Genomic DNA, 18,441 nt, shown 5'->3' with positions numbered 1-18,441 from the left:
ACAGTGTGAAGATTAAATGAGCTAACGTGTGTGAAAGGCCCCATGCAGTACCTGGCTCAGCAACTGTTAGTTCCCCGAGTGGATGAAATGCAGGGGGTGGCAGAGGGGAGAAGACAGGCGTGTAGTACAATTTGCCTGGAGCACCCACTCTTTTGGATTCATATTTTAACCATGCCTGAGAGCTTCACACCAATTCGTTGTTAATCCATATAGCATCCCACTTCCAGAACAGGATGATCATAACAAGAATAATAAAGATAAAGGATAACAGTTGTTAAGTATGTACCATGTACGAGACACTGGGGAAAACACGTTGCACCCACCATATTATTATTTTAATATTACTTTGATCTCCATAAACATTCCATAAGGCAGTCCAGAGCCAGACTGCCCCGGTTCAAATGTGACCCAAACACTTGCTAGTTGTGTCGCCTTAGTCAAATTCTTGAATTTACTTCCTAATTGACTTCCTAACCTGTAAAATGGGAACAATAATAATAATAGCACCTATTTCATATAGTTGTGGTGAGGATTCAAATAGTTAATATATGATGGCGGAGATGTCTAGCACTCTACCAAAAATTGATGCCCCTCTAACAGTACAGAATTGTGGCTGGGAGTGGCTGCCTTGCCAGAGACCATAATTCCCAGCCTCTGATATCTAGTTGAGGCCACATGACTCAATTCTGGTGTCTGGAATGTGGAAGCAATTAATATACCCACATCCCAGACTCTCCTACAAAAACATCCCCATCCTCCACACTGGAAGCTCCTGGGAGTCACGTGTTCCAGAGGGCAGACCCTCCATCAGATTCCATGGAACACAGCGCCTCCCTCCCCTACCTTCAACGGGACTCAACAGGAATGAGAAAACAACTTTTATTGTGTTTAGCCACTAAGATGCTAGGGTTTATCTGATGCCACAGCTTGCATTACCTTAACTAATAAAGAAATTGACACCGTGAGTGGGCTCCTTACATATGTGGCATTGGCTTAGAAGTCAGATGGTGGGTTATGATGCTTGAGGCTGGAAAACTGGAGCACCATGTTATACAGCAATAAAAGGTTTGCTTAAACTGTCACCTATCACAACTTAGAAGGCAGAACTCATGTCTACTGAGCCTGTAAGTGCTAGAGGAAAAAGGACTGAAAAATAATGGTAGGAGAGTTTGCTGCTCGTTCCTGGCTGAGTTTAGCAAGGTATTAGGGAAAGAGAGGATCTCAGGCATGAATTAGTCAGTTTGCAAGTAAAACTGGAAAGGAATAGTGTAGACATGAAGAAGACGATATTCCTAGATCCCAAACAATAAGAGTAAAGATTGAGCAGACTTCTAAGTGAAATAAATATCAGATGAAGTGTCTAAGCTTCCCACCACATAAGCCTGATGGCCTCAAGGTAGCTGTCATTAAGTTGAGTGAGAAATTGAGGTATGGGGTTAAGAAAGCCAAGAAATAATCCAGGCTTGAGAATTAGGTCTAGGAAATAACTTTGACTGCTGGCACACTAGACGTCATAGATGAAAATCCTACTAAGGTGTTGTGGGAATTGTTCTGGCAAAATCTATAAGCTTGGATTTTAAAAACCTTTTACTGTTAAAGCATTAAAACAATCCTTGGGCCCCTTAAAGTTCAAGGGCAGGAACTAGGTTACACAAGATTTAGAGCCTCAAGGAGGTCATATTCCCCAAGACCCATTTCAAGTGTGGCCGAGAGGAATAATGGACAAAGAAAATCCTGCCACAGGGCAGAGCCACGACCATGGAGGACAGTGAACCAGGAAACTGCTTCCAGAGAGCAGAATCAGGGCTTAAGCAAGGAACCTCACCCACTTCCAGGGCATGGTCACACAGTGTCTGCTTGGCAAGATTTCATAACTACTAAGGGCCGGTGACTTCTGTGCGTCTTCCACTGTTGCCTTTTCCTAATGGGTTATCCTCCAATATGGTATATGGGCACAGAGGGGAAGATAATGAGTCTCTTTTAGCTCATGGGTCTCTGAACCATAAGAAGCCATATTCAATCCCATGGATAGGACAGGAATTCACCCAAAGATCTTGCACTTTAAGTTGGAAGCACTGATTGGCCAGAACATGAATATCCTCCCTCAGGGGAAGGGAAGCATGTTTTGTGTGTGAGAAGAAGGAGGCACATAGATATTTGGTGACCAAGGGGGCCAGTGACACATCTGGCCAATGATATATGGGCATAGTGATGAAGGTTCCTTTCAGGCTTAGCCCATAACACCTTTCTTAAGATCCTCCATACTCTCCTTCTTTCTCTACCTACGGGCTGGATAAATGTCCAAGGAAGGCCCTAAAGTCCACATATTGAAGGTAAAGAAAGCACTCTCTCCATCAGTCGTGGTACTTAAATGACCCTCCAGCACCCTCCCACCACACTCCTCCCACAATCAGACTTTAGTGAGTAAGAAAGGACCTTCTATTGTGTTAAGTTCCTAAGATTTGGGGGTTGCCTTCTATAATAGCTAATGTAACGACAACAATTATAACATATAGCACTCTTCGAACAGTGCCTGGCACATAATAAGCACTATACAAGTGTAGCTATTATTATTATAATACTCATTTTACAGACAGGGAAACTGCAAGTTATGGGTGTGTCTGACTCCAAAGTCAATTACTATTTTATATTTACCTCTCAGTAAATGATAATCAGACCCATTTTATAGGTAAGTTTGGTGTCTGGCTCAAGGTCACAAATAATAACAGACCCAGAATTAGAGGCCTTTCTTCTATTCAAAGGCCATTAGCCACCCCGCCCCTGACCCCAGATCTCCAGGTTGGTCCGCCATTGTTTATTTTGTTGTTATTTTTATGGTGTGTTTCAGGAAACATTCTACTTACAAATGCCCCAGCACTGAACTGGCAAATCTGAATAGAAAACCAAATAACCCTCCACTGACCTGAATTCCAAGTTTTAATTTACATTAAGCTAGTTAATTAAAAACATGCTCTGTGAGCACAGACACTGACATGGCTGGCTGCTGAGATAGCTTTTGCAGTTCTTTGTAAAAAGCTGGGTTTCTTCTGTGATGTTTTTGTCCAGCACAGCAACACTGTACCATGGAACAGTGCGACCAGCTCCGGGGATGTGGACGGGGTGATGGGCGGGGCTGGGGGGCAGGCAGCAAAACTGCTGAGTAAGCATTTAGTTTATGAGCAAAAGACCTGAACACCAACTTACCCACCAAACCAGTGCTGGTGAGGCGAGGGCTCATGTTAATTAAAATTTATAAAGTGATTGGGGATCCCAGCAATGAAAGAGACTATTCCAAATCACCTTATTATTGTTATCACCAGCCTGAATAATCTGTTTTTTAAGGAAGAGCCATTATTATCGAGTGCCTACTATGTGACAGTGGTTTTCACATATCTGATCTGATTTAATGCTTTTAATCACCCTATGTGGTAGGTTTGGGTTTTCTTCCTTTTTCATGTCTTTTTTTGTTTTGTAATCCTTACTGTGCAGATGAGAAAAACAAATTCAGCAAAATTAAGTCACTTGCTAGAAAGTGGCAGAGCCGAAATTTGAGGCTAGATCTCTCTAAGTGTAAAGCCCTTCTCCCTTTCATCACACCACACTGCCTCTTGCAGTCTTCCCTTCAAATTCTTTCTGCATTTAAAACAAAATTTCATCCAAGGATGCCTATGGCTTTTTTATGTTTCCTTTTTTTACTGAAGTGTAATTTGCAATACAGCGAAACACACATATCTTAACGTTACAATGCAATGCATTTTGACAAATGCAAGTACCCCTGAACCCACACCCCTATAGATAGAAGAGACATTGCTATCACCCCATGTGTCCCATGTGATCCGTTTCCTGATTCCTCGAGCCATAGCAGCAGCAAATTAGAAAGGCGGACAGGTGCAGAGATGGCAGTAAGAATGGGCAACCAAGGTAAAAAGACTTGAAAAGATGATTCAAGGAACTCAGAATTCAATAGTTTCTTTCAGGATATCATTGCACAATATTACACAATAGATTGCTCAACTCAACAGGCATCTAATAAGCTCCAACTGTGTACCAGACCCTCTCAGACTTGACAGAGGATATAAAAACGTGAAATCCAGTACTGCCCAGTTCAGTTTAATAGGAACATATGGTGTGTTAGAACAGAAGGACTGTCAGGCTATCAAGGGCCTTGGTCAACTGAGTAGGTAATGAAGGGCAGGGAGGATGGCCTGAAGGCAGGGAACTCATCTGTCACTAAAGAGAAAAACAGTTAAGTTGCCTGTGCCTCAGTTTCCTCCTCTGTATCATGGGGATAATAGCAGTACTTTTTCAAGGGAATGTTGAAGAGTAAATGGGTCAATATATAGAGTAGTGTTGGATGCATGTTAGCTGTTATTAGCTTGTACGTCAGTACTTGAGCAGCCCCTAGATTTAGTAGCTGCTCAATAAATATTGATGAACAAATGAATTCACGAATGAATAAGTGAGGCTACTGAGTTAAAGGGGGAAAAAGGTTATGTAAAGCATGGGCTCCTTAATAAAGCTTGCATATCAGAAAGAATGTCATGCAAAGTAGTTGAAGAAATAGGTTTGATGTTTAATGTATGTTTCAGATACCTAAGAAATTAACTGTTCATTTCTTACTGCTTCCTGCCATTTTTAACAAGCCCAAGGAAAAGAGATGAAGAGATCACAATGAAATTACAGTATATCTCATACCAAGAGATGGCGAAGGGGCCCTGAAACCCAGGAGTTAAGCTCTGTGGTGTGGGAAATGCTGTGATGGCAGCAAACCCTAACCACCACACATTCACCCTGCCCCAAACCAGCTCTGCGGTCTTCTCCTTCCTCAAATTATACTTATTCCAAAAAGGATAAACACAAAATCTGTCTTTAAAAGATGTTAAAGATCATAAAAGTAAAACCAATTTGAAAAAATGCAGAGGCTACTAACAAAAACAGACAGAGCTACAAGAGGACCTGGGGGTGTATCACAGATCTAGGCCCTTATTTTATAGATGAGGAGACTGAGACCCAGAGAAGGAAAGTGAGTTATGACCCACAGTCATAACTTCAAGAGAACGGCCAAGGCAGAGTTGGACCAGGGCACCCAGCATCCCAAACTGGAGCCCAAAGGGGAATGCTCCTTCTTCCCAAAGGACACACAGGAGTGGGAGGAGATTCCAGCAGGTAAGGGTCTGGGGGGCCAGTAGATTGTAATGGGGAGGTAAGAACAGGGGTGGTGGGCGCATGCGGAGGGAAGAAAATTACGCCTCTCTGCACTTTTTATTGGGGTAGGGCTTCAAACAAAGAACTGTCCAGTCCAGAGCTCCTAGGTTTTGCAGGTGAATCCGACTCCTCCTCCGGAAGAAGCACACACAAAGACCAATGCCTTCTCCCAGGTGTTTCCATTTCATCAGGAGTTCACGGGTGGAGGTGGGCAGGCACGGGGAGCCTTACAGGCACCCTCCCTTTAGAGGTTTAGCCCTCTACTGGCAGCAGAGGGGGAAGGGCTCTGCCAAGGAGGCCAGAGGAGTCTTGGCGATCAAACGCAGAAGTCGCCATCCTGCCCCCACCACACGAGCACGCGCGCGTGCGCGCGCACACACACACACAAGCTTTGCTTCTTCCTTCCCCTCCCCCAACGATGACCAAAGCCAGGTGAGGGGATTGACAACTGGAAGTTCTGTTTCCGAAGGGCTTCTGCGGGAGCTGCTTGCTTCTGCGCACACTCACAGGCACACTTACATACACACGCACGGACGCGCGCACACAGACTCTCACAAATACGCACACACTCCTATGCACACACTTGGCACCCACAAGAGGCCGGGCCGCGCCCGCCGCATCTCTGCTGCAGCCCCGGGGAAACGACAGGCAGCAACATGAATGAAATCTGCCCAGAAAGACTGCATTTCAGCTCCAACCACGCAACCTCCAGCCAAACCGCCGAATATGCAACAAAGTTTTATTTCGCTTTTGGAGTCTCCAGTTACGCTTCTACCATTTCCTGTGGAAAACTGAAGCTTTGAAGTGTCTAGCTCCGGCTTTCGCAGACACGCAGGACCGCCAGCTGGAGCTCTCCAAAACAAGAGCCCCGGGCCCCACCCCTCCGCCACCAGAACTGCAGGTTCAAACCCACCCAGCTCCGGCCTTCAAAACAAGGGGTGCGGGAAGGAATGACAGAACCTGCTGGAAACGACCTCTTAAACTGACAGTCCCTTCGGAGCCCCGCCCCACTCCCATCCTGACCGGGTCCCTTGTGGCGCTCCTTAAGCCAAGTGGTGACGCCTGCACCTCCTAGCCAACCGACAGAGGCAAGAGGTCGGAATCTGGGGGGTCTGCCTATTGCGCAGCAGCCACCAGCTGTGAGCTCTGGCCCTCAAAAACTGCCCCGGAAAAAACTCGGGACCTATAAGCCTTCCTGCTTATAGGTCCCACCTCTCCCTGACTGTTTCTAGGCCGAGCGAGCTCTCAAACATTCTGCCTTTACGGCCGCAGGGCCCTGCCTTCCTGCGCTCACCGACGGTGTCCCCGAGAGCTCGGGGAAGTATGCTAACTGGGCGGCGAGGGCGGAATGCGCCTCCTCCTGAGTTCCAAGGAGCCAAACTCCTGCGCCCGGGTATGTGGCATCTTCAAGGTCAAAAATAAATTTAAATAAATAAAATGTTTAAAATGAAAAAAACAACAACAACGAAACACAGGGCTCTGGCAGAAATATGTACTAGGCGCAAATGATCGCACACCTGTGCCTCCAAAGTGATGCTGGGTTCTTCCCACCGCCTGCCTGAGGCAGCCGCTGTCCCGCCCCGAATCCGGGGCGGAACCGCGCCCTCTCGGACTTGGGACCCTACCATCGGCGTAAAGTACGCGGATCCCGAAAGCAGGAGGGACCAGGGATGTTTCTAGCCGCCTCCAGCTCGGCGGTTCCCTCGGAGGCTTAAGACAGCAGCGGGCAGCCGGAAGGGCGCGGGAGGGGGCCGGGAGGCAAACTTACGACGAGAGTTGGCCCGGTTGGGTGGGAGGGGGCAGCACCCGCGCAGCCACTTACCGCTGGCGTTCTTCCCGCAGATGAGGTGCTGGTAGGGCTGCAGCAGCCCCCAGATCTCGGAGTCGTTGTTGACCGTGTGCTCCAGCGTCTCCACGGTGAACTTGGGCGCCTCGTGGAGCGCGTGGTGGTGGTGATGGTGGTGGTTGGCGGCGGCTGCCGGTGGGGCGGCGGCGGCGGCGGCGGCGGCAGCGGCGGCCGGCGGGGCGCAACAGCTGCTGCCCCCGCTGGCGCTGCTGGCTGCGCTGCAGGCGCCGCCGCTCGCCGCTCCCCCTCCCGGCGCCTCCCGCTCCTTATCCGCCACGGGGGCTGCTCCGGGGCCCGAGCCCTGACCCGGGCCGGAGCTGGAGCTGGAGCCCGGGCCCGGGCCGCTGCAGCTCCTGGGCAGCCCGGAGGCCACGACCCGCGCGTAGATGTCCCGGAAAAGGCTCTCCATGCAGGCCGTCAGGTAGATGGCTGCGTGCTCGTGGATGCGCAGCGCCACGCGGCTGTCCACCATCCAGCGGTACACGCGGCCCACGGAGAAGGTGAGGCCGCAGCGCGCCGATTTGCCGCGGCCCAGGCGGTCGCCACCGGCACTGCTCATGTTGTAGAGGGACAGCGCGGCCAGCGCGGCCGCCGTGCAGTGAGCCGCTAGGCCCCAGGACAGCACGATCTCCATGGCGCTCTGGATCTCGTACTTGGTGCACTTAGCGAAGCGCAGGCTCAGGCGCTGCGCCTCTTTGGCGATGCGTACCAGCGCCCGGCTCACCAGCGTCGACAGCTTGGCCAGCGCGTCTTTGGGTAGGCCGCCGGGGGGCACCGAGCCTGCCCGGGGATCCCGCGAGCGCAGTAGCAGCGCCTCCAGCTCCTGGAGGGTCCAGGGGACCTCGTCGAGGTCCGGCAGCAGCCGCGAGCAATGCTGGCCGGCGCAGTCCAGCCCCTCGGAGTCTTCCACCAGGGCAGTGTTGACAGTGTCAAAGCTGTTGTGCCGGCTGTGCATGGAGTCAGCTAGAGGCGGCCAGCAGCTCCCGCCATACGGGGACGCCGGGTGCGAGTCGGAACAGCACAGGGACAAGTTGGAGGAGCGCACCGAGTCCGCCGCGCCACCATAACCCGAGTCCAGCGTCAGATCCTCCAGCGTCCGAACCACGGGTTTCTTACCTCTCCTGGCCATCGCTGCGCCACTTCATGCTGCGGCCGCCGGGGAGCCGAGGGGAAGCAGCAGCGAGGAAAAGCGGGCGCCGGGGCGCAGGAAGAACCGAGTCCGCGCCGCCTCGGCTCACTTTTCCACCAGACGCTACTACCTACTGTTACTACTTTCGGATGCCTCCCCGAGCCGTCGCCGCTGCAATACGCAGGGCAGAGCAGAGAGTCATCTTCCAGAGCCCGGGCCGGAGCTGGGACACGCTGAGGAGCGAGCCAGGCCGGGGAAGAAGCTCACGCCGGACTCGTCCCTTTCTTCCAAAATAAAATAAAACTGTCTGACCCGCTCCCCACCGGGCCGGGCTGGGCGCAGAAACCACTGGGCGCCGGCCTCGGTGTTCGTAGGACGGAAATCGACCCAGATGCCCGCGGCAGCACCTCTGCCGGCAGCTGGCTCTCGGCTCTCGGCTCCCCGGCTCCCGGTTCCCGGCCCGGGGTTCGCTCGGCGCTCGCCCGCCCGGCACTGAAGCGCAGCAACAACCGCGACAGCTGCAAACCCTACAAAACCCCGCAAGCCCCGGGCAGCCCGAGGGGGCGGGCGTATGTAAAGCAGGGCCGGTGGAGAGCCAATGGGATTGGAGGATGCTAATTACCTCTTTTTTTTATTCCTCAGCTCCACGCAGCCCCGCCCCTCATACACGCCCCCGGCCCGTGACCGAGGCTCCATGAAGTGGGGAGCCAGGGCCTGAGAATTGGGGGACCTGTGGGAGCGTAGAGACGCAGATGCTACCCCACCCCTCCTCTGCTGTCCCTGCCCTTGAGCCTTCGGCTTTGATACCAGAACAGGAGAATGGTAGGTTGGGCATGTGACCCACCCACCCACCCACCCACCGAGTTGTGCTCCCCCCAGCGGTTCACAAAGTGTCTGCCTGGGGTCGCTTTCTGCCCCTGCGTTTCGGATTTCACTTTCCTTTTTCTTTCTCTAGTACACAAAGCATATTTTTTCTCCCTCTCCAGCCTCCCCCACCTTCGGGTCCCCAAACCAATTAATACGGTCCTCTTTCAGCCCCAGTTTGCCCCAGAGCGGAGGGAACTAAGAAACCAGGCAAGCAGAGGGATCAGGGAAGTGGACATCACTGGAAGGCTGAGTCTCTGGACGTTAGCCGTCTGCCACCAGCACTCATTAACTACGTTCCTTCAGTAGCAAGGAGGACGCTGAGCCCATCCTTCAAATGCCTGGGGGTACACTGGAGGGAAGGCTTATGTCCCACTTTGACGTTCTGGTGGGTAATGGTCCAGAGAGCTCAGCTTTAAAAAGGATAAATTTGCACAGAGGAGAGTTTTCTTTTTTGAATAAAGAATGGTATATATGTATGACTTAGTTGCATTTATGTCCAGTGGCATTGTCTTATTTATTTGTCCCCATCCACCAGGGCAGAAACCATATCTTATTCACCTGGGGATCAACAGCTCCCACTGTCTCTGCCTGTAGGGGACTCTCCTCTGAGTTTCCAGCTTAGAAGTGCCATTCTACAAGGTAGCCCATATCCTTCATGTTAAAAAACAAAATTCAACTGAGTAAATTTTAAAGCTCTTTATTGGCTTTATTCAACAATTCACGAATCTGGCAGTATCCAATCTAGCAGATAGAAGGGAGCTTGGAGGAGCTGTACAAAATGAAAGACTTTTCATAGACCCAATGGAGAAGGAACAAGGAATTTATACTAGGTTAAAAAGCAGGCTGCTTATTGCAAGGTTACTTTCCTCTAGGAGATGGCAGGGGTCTATAAGGCAGATTACCTAACTACTGCTGATCAGGTGATTCCTGATTGACTAGTTTAAGATTCCATTTCTGGGAGAGCCAAAACTGTAATTAAGTGTCTCAGTTTGGTGAAGTGGAGCTTAGCATAAGTGACTCCATTTGGGGCCTGGTATCTTGTTAACACTCAGTACTGTCCTGGGTGTTTCAGCTGCCTCCCCCACTTCCGAGGCTGTTGATTTCTGGCCCCTTGTAACACTAGGTTACTACAGTCTGCTTACTTGTTAGATTCCACACTGAACTAGGGGTTCCCCATGCATAGGCCTGACACAGAGTAGTCAGTCAGTAAATATCTGTCGTAAATGCATGAAAGGAAAGAAGGACATGAGTTTGAACTGTTGGTTTGATGTTCAACAGTGGATTTTGCCAGATAACCCAGGAGATTGTCTGATGTTTCTCATCTCTGTCAGCCCAAATCCACCATCACCCATCCCTTCACCCAAGTATACTACCATCACCCTGTAGCTATCATCCTAATGCATATGCTCATCACCTCTCTCTATTGACTATTATAATATTCTACCAACTGGTCTCCTCTCCTGCCTCTTCCTTCTCCAAACCATCCAGCCCGAGAATCTTCCAAAAGCCCAATTCTCATCTTGTCATTTCTCTCTTGAAAAAAATTCAAAGGTTCTCGTTTGCCTTCCAAATAAATAAAGTTTATACTGATTAGTGGCCTTCAGGATCTCCACCCTTTGTTCCCAGACTTTTTCCATAACATTCCAAACCTTTTAAAAGGGACTGTGATGGTTAATTTTGTGTCAATTTGAATGGGCCACAGGTGCCCAGATTAAACATAGTTTCTGGGTATGTCTGTGAGGGTGTCTCCAGGTGGGATTAGGATTTGAATCAATGGACTCAGTAAATTGCCCTCCCAAACGTGGTTGAGCATCATCCAATCTGCGAGGGACTGAATAAAACAAAAGGTGGAGGCAGGAGGAATTCATCACTCCCCACCCCCCATCACGGACTGAACTGGGACATCTCATCTTCTCCAGCCCTCAGACTGGAATTTACATCACCTGCTCCCCTGGTTCTCAGGTCTTTGGACTTGGACTGAATTATACCAGCAGCTTTCCTGGGCCTCCAGCTTGCAGACATCAGATCGTGAGACTTCTCATTCTCCATAATCATATGAACCAACTCCTCATAATAAGTCTTTTTCTATATGTATTTTTCATATACCATCGAATACAAGGATACACAGTCTTTAATGATCTGAACCCTGCTTCCCCCTCTAGGCTCTCCGTCATCACCCTAGCCTCCTGAACACATATTCACAGTCACATAAACACACAGATGCACTCCCATACCCACACAGATACCTGCACACTCATGAACACACAGACACACAGACAAACACACACACACACACACACGCTTATGTTCTAGCCATACTGAAATCACTTGCTGGTTTTCCAAGTTAACATGTTGTCCCTTGCATCTGATAAGTCTTTGCAGATGTTCTTTCCTTTGCTCACTTTGCTCAAAGACCTGGTCTTCCTCTTCTGAACCTGGCAAACCTCATCCTCTAAGATTCAGCTCCAAGGTTACCACCACAGTGAAGTTTTCCCTGATGTTGCTTCCTGTCCACCCAGCCCAGACCTGGGAGGGTGTCTCCATCTGTGTTGTTTGGGATTTGTTCCCAGAGCCTTTTCTCTTCTCTGTGTGTTTCCCTGGTGATCTCGTCCACTTGTATGCCTTCAGTTCCCACCTATGTGCCGATGATGCTTGAGTGATGACCACTCAGAGTGTAAGCAGCAAGAGAACCCAAGAAAAGCTCATGCACAGGGAAGAAAAGAGACTGAAAGCAATGGGCTTAACATTGATTGATTTACTTTTTTGATGGCACCAGGTCAACTTGGGTTCCATTACTGCCTCTGCCAGTTTTCCAATCATGTGTATTCAATCGCTTTTATAGTCTCTTCCTTTGCCTTTGAAATGCACAAATAATCACACCCATCTTTTTGGGTTGCTGGGGGGTTAAATGAGATTTTTCTGTATATAGGATTTAGCACAGTGTTCCACACATGATAGTAACCCTATACATGTCTGTTATTATCTTATACATTTTCCTATTTTCTGTAATAAACACATTTCTTATAGAGTCAGAAAAAAATGACAAATGTTACATATAAAATCCAAATGATCCTTCAGGGCTGGGCTGAAATGCCACCTTGTCTAGGAGGCTTTGCCATATCTTAGTAGACATGCTGTTGCCTGTTGTGCTACAGATGTGCAGATGGCTCCTCTCCCCTTTCAGAAGTCACACTCCTTGAAGGACAGGCCTTGCCCCCAACACAGTTCCAGTACTAATGAGCATGTCCCTTAGTTAGTTTTATGGATAAACCAAAGCATATGTCTGTTTAGTTTACTGAAATAGATCATTAATGATAATGCTAAGTGACTGAGGGCAAGTGAGCCCAAGCACTGAGAATAATAAACACACCAACCATGTGTTCAATATTAGCCCCATACTATGAGAAAATTTGGCATCTGCAAAAAAGTCTGAAGAAAATTCAAATCATCCCAAATTCCATCTTACAGAGATCAACATTAATGATTTGTGTTTCCTTCAAGTCTAATTTTTTCCCATCTTTTTCTTTTAACATATATATTTTAACAGAGTTGGAATTATTCTGTAAATCATTTTGCATTTCGACTTTTTCCTTAAGAAGTTTTCTCAAACTTGATACTATAATCATTTCCCCATGCTAGTAAATATTCATCCAAAACATTCTTTTTTGTCACTATGAAATATTCCAACATATGTTTATACCTTAACTGGTGGGTTGATTCCCTATTTGGTTGTTAACTGCTGTAAGTAATGCTGGGATGAACCTCTTTGTACATAAATAACTCTCTTCTTCAAAACTAGAAGTTTTATCTATGTTATCCTTGGAGAAATGCAGATCAACAATAAACATATACTAAAGATTTTTTGAAAACAGAAATAAATTACTGGGGTTATTTTGCCTATCAGATTAGCAAAGATTTATAAAGTCAGTCGTGATGAATGTGTGTCACAATGGGACATAAATTGGGGCAATCTTTTGGGAAGGCAGTTTGTCAATATGTATCAAAATGTCAGTGTGCACTCCTTGGGACTTCCCAGAAGCCATATCTTCTGATATTATCTAAGGTGATCCTTGTAAATTTTTCAAAAGTATACACAATGTTCTTTGTAATGCTGCTTTAACACAGGACTTTGGGAAACAACCTAAATGTCTTTCAATAAGGCCTGATGAAATGAATTATATTAATTCATACAAGGAAATATTTAGCAGTTGCAAAGAATAATGATGGTGATCTTTATTTCCACAGCATATTGGCGAGTGAAGAAGTTTTTAAAAATAGGTTTTGGAATTGCACATATAATATGATCCCATTTATGTAAAATACTTTATGTAGAGCTAAATATGTATATAAATATGTAAACTTGCCTCAAAGGGTGGAAATAATAGCTATAACTAGTTTGTTGGATTTCTGGTGATTTTTTTTTAAAGGAGCTTTATTGATTCTAGTTCTATCCCTGATGTTTTTTTCTTTTTCTTTTGTTTTCTTATGATCTTTTTTTAACTTTCTTCTTCATACTTCTGAACTTTTTACAATAGGGATCATTTTTACCAGAGCCGGAAAGCTATTTTCCGAAGAAAATTATATAATTTTCTGCCCATTATTCTGAAGCCTACCTGTCAATCAAAGTATTAATATAATCTTTCGTCCTTCAGCATTCTAGAAACCAAGCAGCAAGCATAGCAACCAACCCGACAACCATAATGTGAGCCGGCCTCATTTAGCTAGGGTCACACGCGTTGAGAGCTTCGTCACGTGCTTTCTATGCGTCTACTGTGCAGGAGCAAACAGGGCCGCTTGGGTTTGAAGCCTGGCTTCACTACTTTCTAGCTATGTAATCCTGAGCAAGTTTCTTAGCCTCTCTGTGCCTCTCCATGCCTCCGTTCTTCATCTTTAATTGGGGATAATAACAATACCTTGACCGGTTGGCTGTGAGGACTAAATGAGATCATTAGAACAGTGTCTGGCCAGCACTGTAAATGCTCAACTAGGGTTGGTTACTTCTATTATGGGTCAGGCACAGTGCTGGTTGTTGGGGGCAATGGGGACTCAGCTTTCCTTCTGGGTCCTGCCCTTGTTGAGCTTTTAGTTGAAAGACAGATGTTAATAAAAGCTGCAAGTGCAATGAGTTTCAGGAAAGAGGAAGTTCAAGAATTACACACACAAATTAAACAGATTGTGTATGTTTCACTGCACCATTTCTGAGCAAGCCCCTGGCAAATACCAGCTGTTTCCTGGATGTACAGTCAGTGTGTATAAAGCTCTGCAATGAGCCCTTTGCCATGTGAGTGTCTTTGTGAGTGGAAGACTCTATCACTGGGTAGAAGACTACTGATGAGTCCAACCCAATTTCAATCTGCTCCACATCAGAAAGGGACGTATGTGCCTACTTCTTCTGAACTTTGTCCTGAAAGAAAGAATTACAGAGTCAACGTAATGGCTTGCTCATTTGCAGAGCAGATAGGTCACACAATTCAAGGAGCTATAAAGAGGTAACTTTTAAGCAAGGGGTAGACTTGCACCTCTTAATACAAGGCAGCTCTGAGAGCAGATCCCAGTGCAAGCATGACCCTCATGGCAGTGAGTCTTCACGTCTTAGGGTCATACATCCTTTGATAAACGGGTAGAGCTGCATGCGTGTGCATAAACATTATTCGTATTCAACTGGTGTACAATATCTGGGGTTCACTGACCCCCAAGATTACACCTGTAATTGTCCTAATTGTCAATTAATATGATAATCATTATAAACTCTAGCTCTGAGAGCAGATCCCAGTGCAAGCATGACCCTCATGGCAGTGAGTCTTCACGTCTTAGGGTCATACATCCTTTGATAAACGGGTAGAGCTGCATGCGTGTGCATAAACATTATTCGTATTCAACTGGTGTACAATATCTGGGGTTCACTGACCCCCAAGATTACACCTGTAATTGTCCTAATTGTCAATTAATATGATAATCATTATAAACTCTAACCCTTATTGAGAATGTACTTTGTGCCAGACAACTGTTCTATGCACCGTTCATGTACCTTCCCCACAGAATCCCCACTTTATAGATGAGAAAGTTGAGGTGCAAGGAAGCTGAGCAACTTACCCAAAGTCAAAGAGCTACGAAATGTGGACATAGAATTTTAACCCAGACATTCCAACTCCATTCCACTTCCTGAATCAGTACCACGGGGCTGTGATAGGGGACATTTTGTATGCCAAGGGAGTTCTGAGGAGGGGATCCTAACCCACAGTGGATGAGTCAGAGATGGATTTCTGGAAGAAGTGACACAGATGGTCAGACTTTAAGAACGAGTAGGAACTTACCCACTATGGGAAATATTCCCGAAAAGCAGAAATGGCACATACAAGGGTCCCAGGGCAAAAGAGAACTCAGTCGTTTGGAGGAACTGGCAGAAGGTCAGTGTTGCTGAGCTCAGAGGCAGAAAAAGGGATTTGTAAAATGAGACGGAGAAGGAAGGCACAGGCAAGCGTAAAGTCCCAGAAGGTATTTTACGGAGTTTGGACTTAATCCTGAACCAATTTCAGACCACGGTTGGCCAATATGCCCTGCCTCCCTGAAATCCAAAAATCAGTAGACCTACAAGATTAACTATGAGAAGGAAGGCAGGACCACAATCATTCAGAACCAATTCGCCTTACGCCCATAAGAGCCCAGAGATTTTAGGTAAAGCTGTAAATGGCCTTACCCAAGCCAAAGGTTTTCCCTTTTCTCAGCTCCATAAACCCCTTGCCCTTCTTCCTTAAGAGCCAGGTGATACTGTAGGGTCCTGTGTGCAAAGCCCAGTGGCAGCCCTATCTGTGATGGCTCTTGACTTCCAGCTGCAAAACTGGGAAATATAATGCTTACCTCAAACTGTTAGAGTTAGGAGAGTTCATTAACATAAGGTACGTAATATGCCTGGCTTGTCTGTTTGAGAGCAACTGGTCACTCATCACTGAGAAGAGGAAAAGAAAATACACAAACAATCCTGTATCAGTCTGGATATACTAGGTTATGCTTCAGTAACAAACAGTCCCCAAATCTCAGCAGGCTAAAAGAGCAAATGTTTCTTTCTTGCTCAGGCTCCAATGTGCAATGTGGGTCGATAGGGTTGGCTACACTACTTACAGTGTTCACTTAGGGACCCAGGCTGCTGGAAGCACCATCTCAACACATGCTTCCAAAATTGATGAGGCAGGAAAAGGGGTGAGGACATAAGAGTAACACTCTTGACTTTCAAAGTTTTCACCTGGAAGTTACACACACATCACTTCCGCCCATGTTTCATTGACTAACACCATTCATATGACTGCATCTAATTGCAAAAGAACTTGAAAGCATAATCTCACATGTACCCAGAAAGGAAACTGGAATATTTATGAACAATCATAATGGCTACCACAAATGCAGCTTTTGCTCTACTAGGAGTGTTATTCCATAGGAAGACAGTTTAATTGACAGACTCTGGAGGAGATGCTGATCTTTCCAAGTTCATTATTTGCAAGCAATCTGGTCTGTTAAAATCTGAGAATGTTGGTGACAAGCCCTTAGAGAGCAGTAAGAAAATAGGAAATTGCTTCTCGAGTTTCTGGACCCTCTGATGGCAGTGTTAAATGAGATGGCAAATGAAAACTGCTCCAGAACACTTTCTACCACCCAACCCACTGGGCTCTCAAGGCTTAGCCAAAACTTGACTTCCCTGGGGGGGGCCTTAGCTGACCACCAGTACCCCTAGGCTAGGTCAAGTTCCCCTATTATCAGCTCTCATAGCACATTTACTTCTCCTTCAGAGCATGTGCCCTAATTTTAATTATATATTCACCTTACTATTTGCTTAATGTCTTTCATTGCAACTAGACTATATGATCCAGAGGGTGTGGACCTATTTGTCTTGCTCACTTCTGTAAACCACATTACCTATTACATAGTGGGTACTCAAGAAATGCTTATTGGATTGGATGGATAGGTGTCTTAGCACAGAATCTGCCCCCCAAATGATATTACTGTTATTTTTATTTTCTACCTGAAAGTCTCCATCTCCTAACCAGATTATCTGATGGGGGATCTCCAGGCAGTGACTAGAAAAAATGAGCCAGCCCCTTCTCCCCAGTGGCTTATTGGTGCATTAAAGTCCTCTACTAAAATGTAAACTCCTCAAGGAAAGGATCATTGCTATATCCCCAGCAGCTAGGAAAGTGCCTAGTACTTGCTAGGCACTCAATACATGTTTGTTGATTGGATGAATCAATGAATGGGTGGAAACTACACCATAATTCAAGCTAAGCACCTGGAAGAAGGAATTAGAACTCATTTCTTTCGTGTCTTCTCTTTTCAGATCCCACACAGTGAGCCAATGAGGATTACTGTTGGGATCCAAGGCCAGGTATCAATCAAATATTTCTTGAGTAATTCTATCTTTCTCCTTGTAGAATTATAAAAATGGAGAGATGCAGTGCCTGTCCATTAGGAAATTCTGCTCTGGGTGGGGAGTCTAGCCAGGAAACAGAAATACTCTAGGTGTTTCAATCTGAAGGAATCTAATGCAAGGAATCAGTTCCAGAGAGGATGGGAGAGCTGAGGAGCTAAATGGGACAGGAAGGAGACAAGGGGGAAAGTAGCATCAGCAAGAAGCTTCTGCCATGCTCAGGGCTGGAAGGACAGAGAGAAGATGGTGTTACCAGAGCCCAGAAGCCAAGCCGTCTGTTAGGATCTAGAGCTGCAGTGGAGACCAAGCAGGAGAGGTAGCTCCATGTTGGGAGGGGCTGCCCAGCAGGATCTGGGCTCATGGATGAGACACAGCTGCTGCCAGGAACACGACCTGTAGCAGACAGAGAGGAACAGAAAAGCCCCGGGCTCACCCCTCCTTCTGCCCCACATCTTCTGCCAGTGTCTCCCGCTGGCCAAACCCACCAAGAAGTTGGAGGGTGAGGGAGTCCGGGAAAGGTAGTTCCTGTGATACAAACTAGATGGATATGAGCACAAACAAGCAAAGGACCAACTCAGGAAGATAAGATGATATTTCAAGACACGTATCTATTATGGCATGTCCCCGAGTAATACTGCAGACTTTCAGAGGAGGAAGCTTCGATTCTGTCCCCTCTTCATTCCCACTGTTCTTACTCTGGTAGAATTGTTCATCACCTCCTATTGGGATGGTTCCCAAAAGCCCCTCGCTTGGTCTCCCCAGTGACAGTCTCACTTTCCCATCCGGACTACTCTGCTGCCTGGGTCATTTTTCATAAGCACTTCCCCTCACCATCAGAAGGGAGGAATGCTGGTCCCTGTCCAGTCTTATAAGTTGCCATCTTCCCTGGTTAACTGCCCCTACACTCCCTACAAACTAATTCTGGTTTTCTTAAATACAGTGTCTTTACTCATGCTGTTCCCCCTATTGTACTCCTAT

The 18,441-nt window shown here is 46.9% G+C and overlaps 1 protein-coding gene across 4 annotated transcripts in view; it reads right to left on the bottom strand.

Annotated features, from left to right (window-relative positions):
• The window catches only part of ABTB3 (ankyrin repeat and BTB domain containing 3), a 307,888-nt gene extending 299,119 nt beyond the window's left edge, over nt 1-8,769 (bottom strand). The window contains exon 1 of one of the 4 annotated variants that reach the window (XM_067697855.1): nt 7,028-8,769. In XM_067697855.1, coding sequence (XP_067553956.1) covers nt 7,028-8,180 — 1,153 coding nt within the window. In that variant the 5' untranslated portion in view covers nt 8,181-8,769. The remainder of the gene's footprint in view (nt 1-7,027) is intronic. The other 3 variants (XM_067697854.1, XM_067697853.1, XM_067697852.1) reach the window with 3 other exon arrangements.
• Nucleotides 8,770-18,441: the final 9,672 nt, after the last annotated feature.

This window comes from Pseudorca crassidens, chromosome 11, assembly GCF_039906515.1.
Source record: "Pseudorca crassidens isolate mPseCra1 chromosome 11, mPseCra1.hap1, whole genome shotgun sequence".
Classification (NCBI taxonomy): Eukaryota; Metazoa; Chordata; class Mammalia; order Artiodactyla; family Delphinidae; genus Pseudorca; species Pseudorca crassidens.
This window is presented reverse-complemented; position numbering and strand designations above follow the sequence as displayed.